At 41.3% G+C, this 17906-nt stretch overlaps 1 protein-coding gene and 1 long non-coding RNA gene across 2 annotated transcripts in view; one reads left to right on the top strand and one right to left on the bottom strand.

The window, feature by feature from the left end:
• Positions 1 to 17906, bottom strand: part of LOC142046333 (uncharacterized) — a 277336-nt gene that overhangs the window by 100413 nt on the left and 159017 nt on the right. The gene's annotated exons all lie outside the window — the stretch shown is intronic.
• On the top strand, positions 1763 to 17066 carry LOC116838175 (C-C chemokine receptor type 5-like). The gene is made up of 3 exons (XM_075062507.1): positions 1763 to 1871; positions 2865 to 3045; positions 15471 to 17066. Exon 3 carries the CDS (start codon positions 15482 to 15484, stop codon positions 16553 to 16555), a length of 1074 nt encoding a protein of 357 aa, XP_074918608.1. The 5' UTR covers positions 1763 to 1871; positions 2865 to 3045; positions 15471 to 15481; the 3' UTR covers positions 16556 to 17066.

A 17906-nucleotide genomic window follows, 5' to 3' on the forward strand; every position in this document is an offset into this window, starting at 1 on the left:
AATGGAACCTCTGTTTTTATTGAGAGGAATCAGGATATGCCCTTGCCTCCTGTTCTGGTTGGAAGAACTCAGGAAACAGACTAGCCCAGGCCCAGTAGGATGTGTGGTCTAGCCACACCAGAGCTCCATGCTCCAGAACCACCTCTCTGTCATTAAGTAGAACCTGACCTGGAAACCTCACTGCACTTCCAGTTGCTACTGCCCAATGCCGACTGCACAACATGATCCAGCTCCATGGACTCCCAGACCACATGGTTTCCAAGTGAAGCCCACAATTCATCCGTCACTTCTGGTGTGAAGAGTTCAGTCTACTGGACATCCGGATATTCACCTCCACTGCATTCCACTGCAAACCACCCCCAAACAGATGGACAAACAGAATGAGTGAACCATGTATTGGAACAGTAGTTGAGATGCTTCATAAATTATCATCAAGACAACTGGTCCATGCTTTTGCTACACTCAGAGTTTTCCTACAATAACCCCAACCATGCCTCTACAGGTAGGAACTCCTTCTTTGCTAATTACGGGTTCCACCTCTGTTTTCAACCAGCATTACCAGTGGCCTCCCCAAACCCTGCCATCACTGATTGGCTCTGATTCAATAAGAACTCAGGAACTACTTACAGGCTAAGAAGGCCTACAAGAGGCATGTAAACTGTTGTTGACTAGAAGCTCCAGTATTTACAGTAGATCTGGTTCTCTGCCAAACACCTAAAGACCAAGACACTTTGCTGCAAATTGGACCATGAGTTCCTGGGATCCTTCCCAATATGCCAGCAGAATAACTCAATTACACTGAAACTCAAGCTTCCCCCATTTTTCAAAATACACACAGTTTTCCATGTTTCCCTTCTGAAGCCTTACACAGAGATCCCCTTCCCTGACTGAACCACATGACCACCTCCTCCAGTTGAAATCCAGGTCCATTTAAAGGAATATAAAGTGCATGTCACCCTCAAATTCTAATGGGTACATGGCCACCTGTATTATCTGATGGACTGGGAAATTTACAGCCCTGAGAAGCATGCTTAGGATCCTGCCTTACATATCAATACCACTAACCTGGTAGAGGAATTTCACAAGGCTCATCCAGATACACCTGAAATTGCATCACCCCAAATAGGGACATGAAGAAGAAGTTGATATAAGAACCTACAGGACCAGAACTAGGAACTATGGGGGGTGTGGGCCACTGACACCTCAACATCACCACAAGAGACTTAAGCTAGTCTCCCATGGGAGGATTCTGTGAGGCTGGGCCCAGCAGGAAATACCACTCAGCTGGACCTAAGTGGCAGCTCCTTGCAGCCCACTGATTGGTTGGCACTGGTTCGTAAGCCAGGAAGCCATGCTAGAGAGTTGTCTGAGCAACAGTGCAGACTGTCTTGCTTCAGACCATGTGTGAGAAGGATCCCAGACTCTGGCTTCTGACCCTGCCTGCCTCCTGATAACTGACTCTTGATTTGTCCTCTGGCCTATCTCGGTCTCTGACCCTCTGCTGCCCAGCTTTGCCTGACTCATGCTCAGTCCACAATCCAGTTGTGACACAGTATCTGAGCTAGTGAATCTGCAGGATTGGAGCTCTAATCCCTCAGTTATGCAATTAACATGCACTCTCAGAATTCAGCGCTGTAAGGTCTCCATTAACTTCTAGATGGAACTGGTTGTTGAAGGTTCATTTTTAGAAAAGAAGAACTGTTCCTTCACTTAGTGTAATAATGCTTGCAAAACATCTGAGATGCAGCAGAATTCTCTTGACACAGGAAGCTCCATGTTTCCTAGTTTCTGAAGAAGTAGATAGGGTTAATCACCCTACTGGTCACAAAAACAGAAACACAGTTATCTTCCATAAGAAGCCTGGTAAATCAGTGAGTATCTTATCTACCTTTTCTCTCTCTCTCTCTCTCTGTCATTTATTTAGTGAAAAGGTATAGTAAATTATTAACAATGAACACTAATGACGGTGTAATGAAGCAAGGGATGCAGCCTTTCAGAACCATTTCAGCGGGAAACCAGGTAGGAAACTAGGAGCTAGTTGGGAATGCAGTGGAATGACCAAAGCCATCAGGACAAATAGAAGAAGTCTTGTTGAAAACTCTCTCCAACGTTATATTAAAAACAACTCCTGATTTTGGTTTTGAAAGTGTTTCTGGAAAACTTTGATTTGAAGATGGCTTCATCTAAGAACATGAGCACATTAAACAAAATCCTTCATATCTGATCTAGAGGGTATCAGTTTTATTGCATGCCACGAGCTGAGCTTGCAACTCATATTGCTCTATGCTGAAGCTGTACCATTTAACATCTTATCACCACATGTAAAAAGGCTCTCTACTGCTTAGAGAGAATTAAAGTCTGTGGCAGGCGTAGTGCACTGGATCTGGCAGTACAAACACTTGGTGTAAGCCCTACCTTCATATAATGTGCAATTCCATTGTAAATTAGCAATTGTAGTTATATAGGATAGAGCAGTGGTTCTTCTTTTTGGTACTGAGACCCACCTTCCCGATTAGCAAAATAAGAAGGGCAGGGTGGTCATGACCCTCTGACATCTGGCTGTGAACGCCAGGATAGAGAATCTCTGGTATAGAGCATTATCTCACTTTTTATAGATATCATCCCACTCTGAAAGGGTTGTGACTGCAGGAGCTGTTAAATTCTCTAGAATTGTTTGAATTGCTTCAATCTGATTTTCTCTGAATCAGTCACATGAGAGGAAGTAGAGCCTAGTAATTAAAGCATGGGACTGGCCTCTGGAGTGCTGAGTCCTATTACCACCTCTGTCACAGAGTTGCTTGGCAACTTTGAGGAATTAATTTCATTTCTTTGTGCCCTGGTTTCTCTTACTCATTGTGCTACAGTAGAACCTCAGAGTTATGAACACCAGAGCTACGAACTGACCTGTCAACCACACAGCTCATTTGGAACTGGAAGTACACAATCAAGCAGCAGCAGAGACAAAAAAGCAGCAAATACAGTACAGTTCTGTGTTAAACATAAACTACTGAAAAAAGGGAAAGTTTAAAACAAAGATTTGACAAGGTAAGGAAACTGTTTCTGTGCTTGTTTCATTTACATTCAGATGGTTAAAAGCAGCATTTTTCTTCTGCGTAGTAAAGTTTCAGGGCTATATTAAGTCAATAGTCAGATGTAAACTTTTGAAAGAACAACCATAATGTTTTGTTCAGAATTACAAACAGCCTCCATTCCTATGTGTTCATAACTCGGAGGTTCTACTGTATTGTGGAGCTTAATTCATCAGTGTTTGTACAATGCTTTCACGGGCACTTCTGCTGTAGGAAAAAAGAGTATTATATGTGTGCTTTTCTGAATATGTTGAGCATATAGAACACGTTGATGCCAAAACAATGCATTTTTGGAAGGTCGGTTACAGCTAGCGTCTTGGCTATGTGTGGAATTAATATTGTGAGGTCTTGCTATACTGATAGTTAGTGTTCCACTTTTTTAAATGGGAAGCTACAATGTAAGGAAAAACATGATCATTTGATTGCGATCCTTTAAATCAACTATTTGTATTTAACAGTAAAAAGGCTCAGGAACTTGCAATTTTTGCAAGAATGTCATTTTGCTTTTAGTGAGGAATATAAAGCATCTGGGTCTTGGAAGTCCCCTGAGGGCAAGGCCAGGTTTCATCCAGATAGGGCCAAAACTATCATTTTCCTGCCAAATATTCAGGGATATAGAACCATATTGGCAAGAGGTAAGTGATTTGAGAGCAGATGCAGATGGGTCTCAGTGTTCAGGGCTCAGCTGTCATGTATAGAAAGGAAGAGGCCAGTATTATCCAAAGGAAGATTGACCTCTAGAAAATACTGTGTTGTGCTGATTAAATTCTAGGAAGGGGAAGACTTGCCTTTGGGCTTGGCTTATACTTTAGAAACTGGAGTAGTAATTTCATCCTGCTCTGAACAGAATGTAGTTCACACTTACACCATTCCCTTGGGTTTTATTGGCATTATACTCAACTCAAAAGCATTTCAGTCTGTAACATTATAACTTTTGAGCTCCACATCTGATTACTTGCAAAATTTCAGAGAATGTTCTAGACATCAATGACCAGAGCCCTGTTGGTTTTGGGAAAAATCACAAAACTGAAAGGGGAGGTTGGAATGAGGAACACATGGAACCCCTGCTGTTTAGCAGATCCACAGCTTCAAGCACTTCTGCAACTGGCAGTAGACCAAACAACTGCTTGGTTGGCACCCATTAACACTGTCTGAATAATACAACATCCCATCTCTACTTGTCCTCTCACAGACAGAAAGAAGACAAATAATGGAGTGGAGGGAGAGGGAAATAGGGGAGTGCACATAGCCACTGGTATGGAAGGGGAAGGAGTCCCATGAGCCCCTAGCATTGGATTTAAGGACGAGAATGGAGGGCAGACAGAGCCTGTAGCATGCGAGTGAAGAGGGTATTTGAAGAAGGGAAGATTGGGGGCACAGAACCCCTGGTGTGGGAGATTGGAGGACCTTGTCTGGGGGAAAGTGGAATGGCCTACAGAACCCCTGGTGGGTGGGAAGGTGTGAATGAGAGGGAAGGGAGAAGGGGGGCACAAAGAACCTTGGCAGAGGGAAATTTGGGGAGATGTAGGGAGTCCTGGAAATATAGGGGGATGGGCACGGCCAGCTTAGGGGTGGGTGGGCAGGATAACCACCCTGGGCACCAACATTTGGAGGTGCCAAATCGACAAGATTTGTATGAATGCACGGGTGCCTTGTGTAGAGCCACTGCAAACATTTATCTCCCTGAGCAACAAAATACTTAAGGTCAGTCCTGGGGATCGGAGGGTGGCACATGGGGAATTTCAGGGTGGGAAATGGAGGGATGTGAGGAGTCCCTAGTGGGTGAACATGCTTGGCCTACACAGAATACAAAGTGTGTGACCTTCTAGTTGGTAACTCAAATAGAGCAAGATAAGGGTGACCCTTGCTTTCTCCCCAAGGTTAGCTGGTCCTAAGTGTTTCCCTGAAGAGATTCCCAGTGTTCCTTCTGCCCAGAGAGTTACTACCTTAAATCTAGGGCAGAGATATTGAGCCACACCTGCTGGGAGGAACTAACCAGCATCTCCTTCCAACACCTGCGAAGAGAGTGGCTCAGTATTTGATTTCATTTAGATTTGGAGCTTACACAAACTCCACCTGAAAGTGCAGCCGTGCAAAGCTCTAGCTGCCCTTGACAGACTTAACCACAATAACGATTAAGAGTTGCTAAAAGTAAATTCTCCCCGCCCCCCAGCCCACCCCACCAGACCTCATCCAAATCACCAGTCCTGTGAACATTGCAGCTTAAATCAAAGAACACCATCACCTAGGTTGGCCTCCACTTGTTTTACTTATTTATCCATTGGCAAGGAGAAGCCTTGTGTTTGGACCCTGAAAAGGGAAAGAAAACTTGGGTGTGTGTTTTTGTTCTCTGAGCTAGCACTGCTGATGAGGGAAACTCCATCCTCTTATACGGCTTTGTTCTCTTGTAGTTTTGCAACATTCATTCTCACTGACTGCTGTGAGGAGGTTTTGACCAAACCACCTTTGGAAACTTAAATTAACACAGCGTGCTCCTTGAGCAATGAGCTGTGATGCCATAACTGAGTCAGTCAAGGCTGACACCCTCTTGCTTCAAGTGTCCCAAATGCACAACTTGGGAAATATCTGCTAGTCATATAGCACCATACCATACTATACCAAACAGAACATAAGAAGGGCCATACTGGGTCAGACCAAAGGTCCATCTAGCCCAGTATCCTGTCTGCCAGGTGCCACAGAGAGAGTGAACCTAAAAGGTAGTGACCAAGTGATCTCTCTCCTGCTATTCATCTCCACCCTTTGACAAACAGAGGCTAGGGACACCATTCCTTACCCATCCTGGCTAATAGCCATTAATAGACTTAACCTCCATGAATTTATCTAGTTCTCTTTTAAACCCTGTTATAGTCCTATCCTTCACAACCTCCTCAGGCAAGGAGTTCCACAGGTTGACTGTGCACTTTGTGAAGAAGAACTTCCTTTTATTTGTTTTAAACTGGCTGCCCATTAATTTCATTTGGTGGCCCCTAGTTCTTACATTATGGGAACAAGTAAATAACTTTTTCTTACTTACTTTCTCCGCACCACTCATGATTTTATATACCTCTATCATATCCCCCCTGAGTGTCCTCTTTTCCAAGCTGAAAAGTCCTAGCCTCTTTAAACTCTTCTCTTGGCCTCTTAACAGATGCTAAGAGGAGACAGACAGCATGAGTGTTAATTTTTCTTCATTTAACAGTGTTTTACAAAAATTGAAAGAGAGAAACCATGATCTTCTTGCTGCTCATTGTTTAGTTCATCACACACAACAGCGCAAGATGTGCAGTAACCAACTCAACGCTGATGTACAAAACCTAGTTTTAAAAGTTTACAGCCATTTTAACATTCACTCACAAAGAATTCATCAGCTTAAAGAGTTTTGCGAATTTGCTGAGGCAGAAGACAGTAAAATTCTATGTCATGTAGTCACACGTTGGCTGTCACTTGTATGTGCTATTAACTCAGTAGCAATATGTTGGAAAGAGCTTACCAGTCACTTTCAATCATTGGAAACATATAAATGTCCTGAAGTAATATGGGATAGTTTTGGAATGAAATTGCTGAATTGTACTGTTTCTTCTTGAGCCGTGCTCTAAAAATATTCAGACGCTACTAAAGCTCTGGAATCAAACTCATTCAAAGTAACTTCATTGTTCAAATTGATATCCAGTGTAGACAAGAAACTAGAATGCAGAATAAATGAAAACATTTGTGGTTATGCTGTGACTTTCAAACTAAAGACTCTCGGTGAAAGTGAATGAAGGAAGTGTGAAACAGAGATTCTGCTTTTATTTTTATCAGCGAGCTCAAAATTATTTACAAAACAGATATAACCTCAGTGAAAACAATGTGCACAAGAAACTGTCTTATTGGCAAATCGTTCCTTTGAAGAGTTTACTGAAGCTTAAGCACACAAAACTGATAAAGTTTCTGACATGGATAAGTTACATGAAAAATTTTGTACAATCTAAAGTCATTTTGTCTCCTGAGTTTCTAGACTGCACAAGTATGGAAGAGAAATACTTTGATTTTCAAGATGACAAACCCAACTGGAAGCAGAAACTTCAAGAAATTGAAAAAAAAACTAGGTTCTTACATACTTTCTATTTCATGTAGCAAAACATATGCTGAAAGAGTATTTTTGTTAATGAATTTCACATGACAAGATGATAGATCAGTTGGAAGTGGACATAGTGAAAGCCAAACTACAGAGTTGCTGAACTTTTGAAAATACTGAGTACAAGGACATTTCCAGGCCTGGAAGGGGTAAGAGCTGGTGAGAGCTCCCCTTCTCCAAGGTCTGAAGCTTTAACTAGATTGAAGTCTAAACCATCTAGCCACCCACCATGTCCACAGACCAGGCCAGAAACTGCAACAATACCCAGCAAAACTGGCCTGTATGTGTGGAAGGTGTGTGGGAAGATGAACAACAATGATGTAATTCACACTCTACTCCCCAGCAAAAAGTACCCTGCAGGTTTCCTCATCAATAGCTCTGCAGTTTCAGCAGGTGGGTGGAGAGCAGGAGGGGAAGAAGGCAGGAAAATAGCTGTCCTCTATAGAACCATCCTCCCAAAAGCCTGTGGGAACTTACTGTGCGAGGATAGGGATTTCTTTGGGGATGATTCTGCAGGCAGCATTTCCTACAGATGCCTAAAATATGCATCCCTGGGTTACTGTTAAGTGACAAGCAGACAAACAAGCTGAACACTCCTCTGAATGTACACAAGCAGAAATAATTATTAGGCTCAAGTTCTTAAAAAATACATGCAAATAGTGATTTCCTTAGCAATTTGTATAGAATTTCCTACTCCTTGGAATCTTTCTTAACTAAGAATGTCTGTGTGGATGAGAGGAATGAATTTCCTGGAGGTATTTTAGAGAACATATTTCTAGTTTTCTACTGATTGCAAAAAGTTGATACTTTATTGCAGTGGTTTTCAACCTTTTTTCATTTGCAGACCCCTAAGAATTTCAAATGGAGAAAAATCCTAGACATAGTCTGCGGACCACAGATTGAAAACCACTGCTTTATTGCATGCATTTGTCTACTCACCCACATTTGATTTGCACATAAGATAGAAGCAGTTGTGGTTTAGCCTTGGAGACAGTGATTGAGAGAAAGGGGCAACAAAAATGATTAGGGGTATGGAACAGCTTCCGTATGAGAAGAGATTGATAAGACTGGGACTTTTCAGCTTGTAAAAAAGATGACTAAGGGGGGATATGATTGAGGTCTATAAAATCATGACTGGTGTGGAGAAATTAAATAAGGAAGTGTTATTTACTCCTTCTCCTAACACAAGAACCAGGGGTTACCAAATGAAATTAATAGGCAGCAGGTTTAAAACAAACAAAAGGAATTATTTCTTCACACAATGCACAGTCAACCTGTGGAACTCTTTGCCAGAGGATGTTGTGAAGGCCAAGACTATAACAGGGTTCAAAAAAGGACTAGATAAATCCATAGAGGATAGGTCCATCAATGGCTATTCGCCAGAATTGGCAGGGATGGTGTCCTTGCCAGAAGCTGGGAATGAGCAACATGGAATGGATCACTTGATGATTATCTGTTCTGTTCATTCCCCCTGCGACACCTGGCATTGGCCAACATCAGAAGACAGGATACTGGGCTAGAGGGACCTTTAGTCTGACCTAGTAGGGCCATTCTTATGTTCTTATGAGAAGGATCTTGATACTAGAGCTCTGCTTTTGTGAAAAACTCCTCAGAAAACTTACCCTCTGAATCTCCACCATATGAAGGTTACATGATCCAGAGAAGGGGAACTGTCACCCACGTGTTCTCACAACAGAGCTATCTCTAAACACAAAACAGGCTGAGAGACATCCCTCAGAGATGGACATTATCATCCCTACTAAACAGGGTCTTCACATAGTGAAATTTTCCAGACAAATACTAAGATTGGTGTTAGGGGATGAAACTTTCTCCGAAGTACTTGATTTTCCTCCCTTCTCCTTTACTTCTCAATGGTTTCTTTTTTTTCATGGCAGGCAGGCTCTGGTTATCCTGTATGCCTCAGTAGAGTCTCTTCTGTAGACAACCCTGACAGACTTTAAAGTGAGAGCGACTGTACACAAAGTAAAATAAAATGCTGAGGCAGACAAAATTGGATTCTGAATTAGGCAACACTTCTACTAAATTTTGATACAAGGTGGATGAGTAATATATTTTATTGGACCAACTTCTATCTGTCACTCTAATATCGTGGACTGATTTGGCTACAAGAATACCACATAGAACAAATTTTGACACCAGCAGCCTAAAAGCAGAATGTTTCATACGTCAGTTTTTGTTGGTTTGTTTGGTATTAGATTTTTGTGCTACGTGGGATATTACAGTAGTTCATAAGAGAAAAGCTACATGAGACTGCCATCTATCAGCCTCTTCACATATTGAGAAGAAGAGAGCCTGATTCTGCTGCAATTGTGGGAAAACAGGTGACTATGGTAAAGTTATCACAAAAAGCTAGAAGAGAAGTAGCCTCTCTTCGTTTGGTGGAAGTATATAGTTCACGGAAGTTAATGCACAGGCTCCTATTGACTTCATTAGGCTTCAGCTCAGAATCTTAAGTTTTTTAATGTGCCATTCAGTGCTCTGAATTACCCAATCCTGCATTTCTACAGCAGTAGAAGCCCCTCAGCTACAAAGGTGGGATCTCAAAACTTATTCCCACCTGTTATCTCAGTCTGGTGAATGTTTGGAGATTCATCCAACTCTTTCAAACTCAGACATCCTTGAATGCAGATTGAGGAGAGAGATATTCGAGGTGATTGTCCCACCTCTTCATTATCACTGCAGCTGGTTGTGGGGGAAACCAAAAGGGTGAAGGAATTCTTTAAAAAAAATAAATAAGAAAATGTTGGCGCATACTAATTTGGGGCATAGGGGCAACCTTCAAAATTTACCCTTTTCCCTTGCCAGCAAATTCATGTATAGGGGACCTGATAACTCCTACTAGCAAACTCAGGCACAGGGCACCCTCAAAACTCACCCTATTAGCAAATTTAGTCATAAAGGGCCCTCAAAAATCACTCAGCTGTGAAACTAAGACTCATGAAAACTCAGATCTCTTATTCTTGAATGGTAGGCTAGCTCTGCATGAAGAAGCCTGAATGGGTCCATTGTACTTACACACAGAATGATCCTGGATTTCACATTACGAACATCAAATGTAAAGCATCATGAGAATGGGAACCACTGGAACTTCTGAAATGAAATTACACATTCAGAACAAAAGCATGGTCGCAATGTTCTTCTGATTATATCTTACAGACAGTTCTGCCACAGAGTTCTTATGGGATTTTTGACAAGTCACGTAAAACAGACTTTTCACAAGAGGTCACTAATTGTGTGTTCTTTTTTTTTCTGGGTACCCAGCTTGAGACCCCTGGATCTGATTTGCAGAAGTGCTGAGCAAACACAACTGCAACTGAAGTCAATGGAAGCTGTGCTTTGAAGTGTTACATAATGCTAAATGGTCTGAAAAGTCAGCCCTAAATTTCTCAAATTCAGCACACAAAATTAGTGGGCATTATTTATCTTAATCTTCCTGTGTCTGAGTTCCTCATTTGTAAAATGAGAATAATATCCTTTACCTCAAAGGGATGTTTTGAAGATAAACTTATTAATGTTTGTGAGGCACTCAGATGGTCTAGTGATGAGCACCATTAAAAAGTCTTAGGAAATTATTAATTATGTATTCAGTGCAGGGCTTGGACTGTGCACAATAAATAAATCATGGGGCCATGTATTAAATGATAAGTATAATATAGTTTCTTAAGTAGATACCAGTAAGCATTTTATCTTTATTTTTCTTGTAACTATTTTATGCCTTATTACTTGTACTCACTTAAAATCTCTCTCTTTGTAGTTAATAAATTTGTTTTACTGTTTTATTTAATCCAGTGTGTTTAAATTGAAGTGTCTGGATAACTATTTAAGGTAATAAATTGGGATATTTTTCTCTTAGAGGAATAATTGACTTAATATAGTTGTACTATCCAGGAGAGCACTGGGCAATACAGGACTTAGATTTCTGGGGGGAAATCTGGGACTGGGAGTGTGTTGGGGTCAGCCTGGGGTAATCTTTAAAGCTGGTAAGAGCCAAGCTATGGCTGACTGGCTGCAACAGAAACAGACATACCTGTGAGTGATTTAAATGCTGGTGGCTGTTTGTGAGCAGTCCCGTTCAGTGGCTACAGCAGCAAGGTGTTGAAAAGGGCACCCCAGGTTACACGCAGGAGTGACACAGCTACTCATTAGTCTGGATTGTGCCCCAGTATGTCACAGACCTACCTGAAGGGCTCTGAGTTCTATGAGCCACTTTGTATCTGAGTGCGTTAACTAACAGGCAAACTTCATGCTGACATTTCTTGACTTTACAGTGCAAGACTTTGCAGCCTTAATGTTCTTTAAATGTGGGATTTATGTGTAAATAATATATTTTGGTTAAACAGGCCAAGCAAACCAGAGGCTTTACAATGTTTAACCATCAGCAGGAGAGGGACATGAATTAAGCACTGAATGAAGAGTTCCTCTTGATGAACGCAGATGGTGCCACAACGTCACTGGGGAACTGTGCAGCAAAGCACCTCCCGCAAGATTGTACAGCCACAAAGCTGAATCCCAACCTAGCAGGGAAAACACAACAAAAGATGTGTGCAATATTAACTATCACCACCGAGAGTTTTGTGTGCTTTGCTCCTCCACTGAAACTGTCATTGTAGATGAGGTGGCAAACATCACACCCAAAACTTCTGTCCTTTTTCAAATATAGTACACTCACTCAAAACACTACAAAGCAAGAATGTTTGTAGCCTTTGCTCAGCCATGAAAGACTCCTCAGTATTTACAACCTTTTAATTTGTTTTCTGTAAACATTTGTATGAGTTGTTTGGTTTGCAAGAATGGTCGCAGAAACTGGTGTAGATGCATCCACACCACAGTACACTGGAAAGGACTTAGTTAAACCCTCCTGTTTATAAAAGTTGCAGTCATCTGAGCAAGGAGGAGAAACAATATCATATGACTTATGTGACCAATTACACAGTACAAATCCTTAATTATAAATAATGAATATTCAAAGCTATACTCTTAGTGAATAATTCATGAAAAATCCATAAGTTAAAATATTTTATATAAAACCTTTGATATTTTTCTATAACAAACATATTTAAATAGCAAAACGTGTTCACTAATAATTTGCAAACAGCTGCTAACAGTTTTCCTAGCTCTGCTGTTACTGATGGAAAAGATCTATTAAATCATTAACTCCAACCAACTTTCATACCCCAGAGAGTAAGCATTTCTGATATTGAAGAAATAACATGTTAGCATTCAGGCAAAAGGCCATTGCAATAAGAGGAAATAAAATCTCGAATCAAGTGGCTCATTATAATCTAGTATTAAATGTCAGCAGAATCCAGTAATTAGAATAAGATAACCAATCCTAACTATGGATACATTCAAAATGGACATTGTAAGAGTATTTTTTTAAACAAAAGATTTAAAATACAAGAATATGGCACAGAAAATATGATGGTTTCTAAATAATTAGATGTCATTCAGGAAGGAATTTGAATATCAATTTATATATTGTGAATTCTCTTGCAGGTTAGCAGCTGAGCACAACATGGTGAATATTCCTTGGATGCTAGAGAACACTGATAGGTTTTCTTTAGGAGTCTACATATAAACATTTTTCATTGTTTGGATTTGATCTGAACTGCAAGAGAGTTGAAACTTGCCATTTCATCCCACAACATAGATTCTAGTTGTCTAATCTCTTCTTCCACATTTTCCCAGTTAACAAGGAAATCAGCTATTTGTTGTATACAATGAGATTATCACAAACACAGGAACAAAAAGAGAGCCTGATTCTCATTTGCAGAAAGGCCACTTGACATTGCTCTGATGATGTGAAAGGTCCTTTATATATATATATATAAAAAAAAAAATCCCCTCTCACCGCTATGGGTGGTATGTGTCTTCCTCAACCTTGGGTCCTCTACCAGAGGCCTGGGAGTTTGAGGGTTCTGCGCAGTATCTTAGCTGTTCCTAGCACTGCACTCTTCTGGACAGAGAGCTCTGATGTTGTTCCTGGGATCTGTTGGAGCCACTCACCCAGCTTAGGAGTCACAGCCCCGAGTGCTCCTACCACCACTGGGACCACTTTGGCCTTCACTTTCCACATCCTCTCTAGTTCCTCTTTCAGGCCCTGGTACTTCTCCAGCTTCTCATATTCCTTCTTCCTGATGTTGCTGTCACTTGGCACTGCTATATCTATCACCACCGCTGTCTTCTGCTCCTTGTCTATTACCACGATGTCTGGTTGATTGGCCAGTACCTGCCTGTCCGTCTGGATCTGGAAGTCCCACAGAATCTTAGCCCTGCTATTCTCCACAACCTTCTGTGGAATCTCCCATCTGGTCTTGGGAGGGTCTAGCCCATACGCTGTGCAGATGTTCCTGTACACAATGCCAGCCACTTGGTTGTGCCGTTCAGTGTATGCTGTTCCTGCCTGCATCTTACATCCTGCCACTATGTGTTGGACTGTCTCTGAGGCCTCTCTGCACAGTCTGCACCTTGGGTCCTCTCTAGTGTGGTAGACCCCTGCTTCAATGGATCTGGTGCTCAGTGCCTGTTCCTGTGCTGCTATGATCAGTGCCTCAGTGCTGTCTTTTAGTCCAGCCCTTTCCAGCCACTGGTAGGATTTCCCAATGTCAGCCACCTCAGCTATCTGTCGATGGTACATCCCATGCAGGGTCTTGTCTTGCCATGGCACTTCTTCTGCTTGGTCTTCCTCCCATGTCTGCTGCTGCCTCAGGCATTCTCTCAGCAGCTCATCTTTGGGGGCCATCTTACTGATGTACTCCTGGATGTTCCGGGTTTCCTCCAGGACAGTGGCTTTGACGCTCACCAAGCCCCGCCCGCCTTCTTTCCGGCTGGTATACAGTCTCTGGGTGTTGGACTTGGGGTGGAAACCTCCGTGCATTGTGAGGAGCTTCCGGGTCTTCACATCGGCAGCCTCCATGTCCTCCTTTGGCCAGCTCACTATACCGGCAGGGTATCTGATGACCGGCAGGGCGTATCTGTTGATGGCGTGGATCTTGTTCTTCCCACTGAGCTGGCTCTTCAGGACCTGTCTTATCCTTTGGTGATACTTGGATGTTGCTGTCTTCCTTGCCTCCTCATCGTGGTTTCCATGTGACTGTGGGACGCCAAGGTACTTGTAGCTGGTCTGTATGTCTGCTATGTGGCCCGCTGGTAGTATATATATACTCACTTTATTCAAGGCTCCTTTGAATGACTACAGCAGTTTAAAGTCACCTGGGTGTAAATGAAAATAAGGCCTAAAGATAAAGAGGAACAATTTTCTTAACTAAAGGCCTTATTCTCATTTACACAAGGGCCCCTTTAATCCACTTTGGTACTATAATATTAGGTATAAATTTACATTGATATTAAGGTCACTTTATATTGCATAGTGGGATAAGTGGACCCTAGTGCCAGGCCCTTATTTTTTCCTGAATGGAAACCAAATATGGAAGTACAGAGAAGGCCTTGTACACGAGAAATTTAAGGACTTGTTGAAAGAATAAACATTTGGCAAAGAGGTGGAAGGATAGCTCAGTGGTTTGAGCTTAGGCTTACTAAACGCAGGGTTGTGAGTTCAATCCTTGAGGGGGTGATTTGGGGATTGGTCTTGCTTTGAGCAGAGGGTTGGGCTAAATGATGTCCCTTCAACCCTCATAATTTATGATTTTAGACAAATAATATTTTGCAAATTTTTGCCTGTGGAATGCCACTTAGAAGTTTTGCACCCAGAGCCTACCAATGCACACACACTCATGGCTTATTGCTTTGATGTGGGCTAGTGGCATCTGAATGTGGTTCAGAAAGCTAAAAAAGATTAACTGTTTTCTCTTCTTTTCTGCTGCTCTCTTTTTTAGTTCATTCTAACGCTTCTGAAAACCACTTACTTCACCTTCCTAGAGTCCCAGCTTGGAACTATTAGTCAGTTGGCATTTAGTTTTCACCGTGTAGTGGTGCCACATGGTCTACTGAAGACAAACACTTCTCATACATAGTACAAGTGGGAAACAATATTTAGCAAGTTCAAACAAGTTAATTCTAAATTCCTTGTTAACTTGATCTGCAATTTTGTTTTTACATCTTAACATCAGCAGTTGTTATCCTGCTTACTGCAAAGGGTATTCTAAAGTGAAAATCAACACGCACAGTACATTTTAATGGCTTGTACAAGCATATAATTATACAATATAATGTATTTCATTCCTGTGTTTCACTGTGATACTATACAGTACCCTGTAAATAATCATCCATTTCTTCATTCTTAGGCCAGTGCAAAATGAAGACTTCTACCAGTGAACCGGAGATGGAGATACAGACAACAACGTATTACAGTGAACCAGATTATCCAGCACCATGTTCAAATGATGTCAAACAATTTGCATCCCACTTTGTGCCACCGCTTTATTCCTTGGTGCTGACATTTGGCCTGGTGGGCAATGTGCTCGTTGTGCTGATCCTGATAAAACACAAGAAGCTGAGAAGCATGACTGACATCTATCTGTTGAATCTGGCAATTTCCGATTTGCTTTTTATTTTTTCTCTGCCATTTTGGGCTTACTACGCAGCACGTGAGTGGGATTTTGGAAATGCAATGTGTAAAATTCTTTCAGGGGTCTATTTTGCTGGCTTCTACAGTGGAATATTTTTCATAATACTTTTGACAGTAGATAGATATCTGGCCATTGTCCATGCAGTGTTTGCTTTAAAAGCTAGGACAGTTACCTATGGCATCCTCACAAGTGTTGTCATTTGGGTTATAGCAATATTAGCTTCTCTTCCAGGGTTTATATTTCATAGTGTTCAAAAGGAAGGTCCTCACTGGACTTGCAGCTCTCATTATCCATCAAATTATGAAAAAGAATGGAGGCAATTCCTGATTTTAAAGATGAACATCCTGGGACTTGTCATTCCATTTGTCATTATGATCTTCTGCTACATAGAGATTATAAAAATATTACTGAGACGTAGGAATGAGAAAAAACATAAGGCAGTCAGGCTAATTTTTATTTTAATGATTGTTTATTTTATCTTCTGGACACCATACAACATTGTTGTTCTCATGCACACTTTTCAAGATTCATTTTCCCTAAACAACTGTAAGAGCAGCAGTCAGCTGGAGCTAGCAATTCAAGTGACAGAAGCGATTGCAATGTTCCACTGTTGTATCAACCCCGTGATCTATGCCTTCGCTGGTGAAAAGTTTAGGAAATATCTTTATACCTTTTTCCAAAAAGACATTGCATTCTACCTCTGCAAACACTGTCCGGCTCTTCATGGTGATAAATTAGAACGGTTTAGCTCCACATACACCCCTTCCGTTGCAGAGCATGATATCTCCATTGGTTTGTAAAGTGCATTAGAAATATATCCAGTAAAAGTTTCATCCTCCTTTTAACTTAAAATGTTGTGGAATTAATCAATTTTTTATAGTCATTGTCCTTAATTTTTTTGTGGCATTGCAATATTTCTCATTCTCTGTGCAGTGAATGCTACCAACTCCACAGGAAAGCTAAATACTGCTATTTGATAAGCATCCACTTCAAACATGGAATCCAATGTAGTAAGATTTTGTTCTCTGGATGTTGGCCAATGAACAAAGTGCCAATGTGATTTCCTCAGGAAATATAATTCAGAAGATGGTGTGAAGAGGGCAGACAATGAGGTATGTCCTCTCTCAAGAACCAGTTACCTACATGCAAAGACCACAAGAAAAACTCTGGGAGGAGGGTAGCTGTTGGAGAGTGAATTGGTCATTTATATGGAGCTTGATATGCCTTGTTTTACTTCAGCATTTTTCATTAATGGGAATGTATGACAAAAATAGCTTTGCAACAAAATAAGATTAAATGGATCTAAAATTATCATGAATTTTAAAAATTAGTGGTGTTTTTTCACAATATAATCAACTACTATATGGTAGGGGGAGGTTTATTTACAGCTGTGCTGCTACCTTATTTTTCCTATAGGGCAGGAAGACCTCTTAAATCACCATGAAAAAGAGGTTTTGGATAAACAGGAGAACAAAAGATTGTGCACCTTCTGTTGAGGGATATGACTGACCTTCTGTTAACCAGAATTGCAGCAAACAGGCCTATGCTATTAACCAGTGACTATCTCTTTAAAATAATCCTTTCCCCTTAACTATTGCATTACATTACAATGTACTTTACAATGTACATTACAATGTACAATTTTACTTAAAATTCAGTTTTACATATGTAACTTAAACATTCAATTACTTATATCTTTAAGAGCTAACTTTCTTTAAAGGGGCTGTGACAGAGTGTGAGTAATCTTAGGCTGATTTACCACTTAGTAAACTTCCCTACATGGGGCAAATTAGGGAGATAATTGGCTAAGACTAAATGATTAACCAATTAACCAGATGGCTCATCTCATCAGCTGAGGACAGCTAAAAGAGAGATAGGAAGAGAGGAGAGGGGTAGGCTGCAGGAGAGGGCCTGAGAAGCTCAGGGTCTCAAAAAGGTAAGATCTCTTCTCCCTACCACCACGCTATGCCTAGGCCAGGTCTACACTACGAGATTAAATCGATTTTAGATACGCAATTTCAGCTACGAGAATAGCGTAGCTGAAATCGAATATCTAAAATCGATTTACTCACCCGTCTTCACCGCGCGGGATCGATCCGCGCGGCTCGCCGTGTCGAATCCGGAAGTCTGGTCATCTAGCTGGAGTTCCGG

Source organism: Chelonoidis abingdonii, chromosome 2 (assembly GCF_003597395.2).
Source record: "Chelonoidis abingdonii isolate Lonesome George chromosome 2, CheloAbing_2.0, whole genome shotgun sequence".
Classification (NCBI taxonomy): Eukaryota; Metazoa; Chordata; order Testudines; family Testudinidae; genus Chelonoidis; species Chelonoidis abingdonii.

Coding starts and splice junctions, on each gene's coding strand:
- LOC116838175 (XM_075062507.1), top strand. CDS start 15,482: ATGAAGACTTCTACCAGTGAACCGGAGATGGAGATACAGACAACAACG.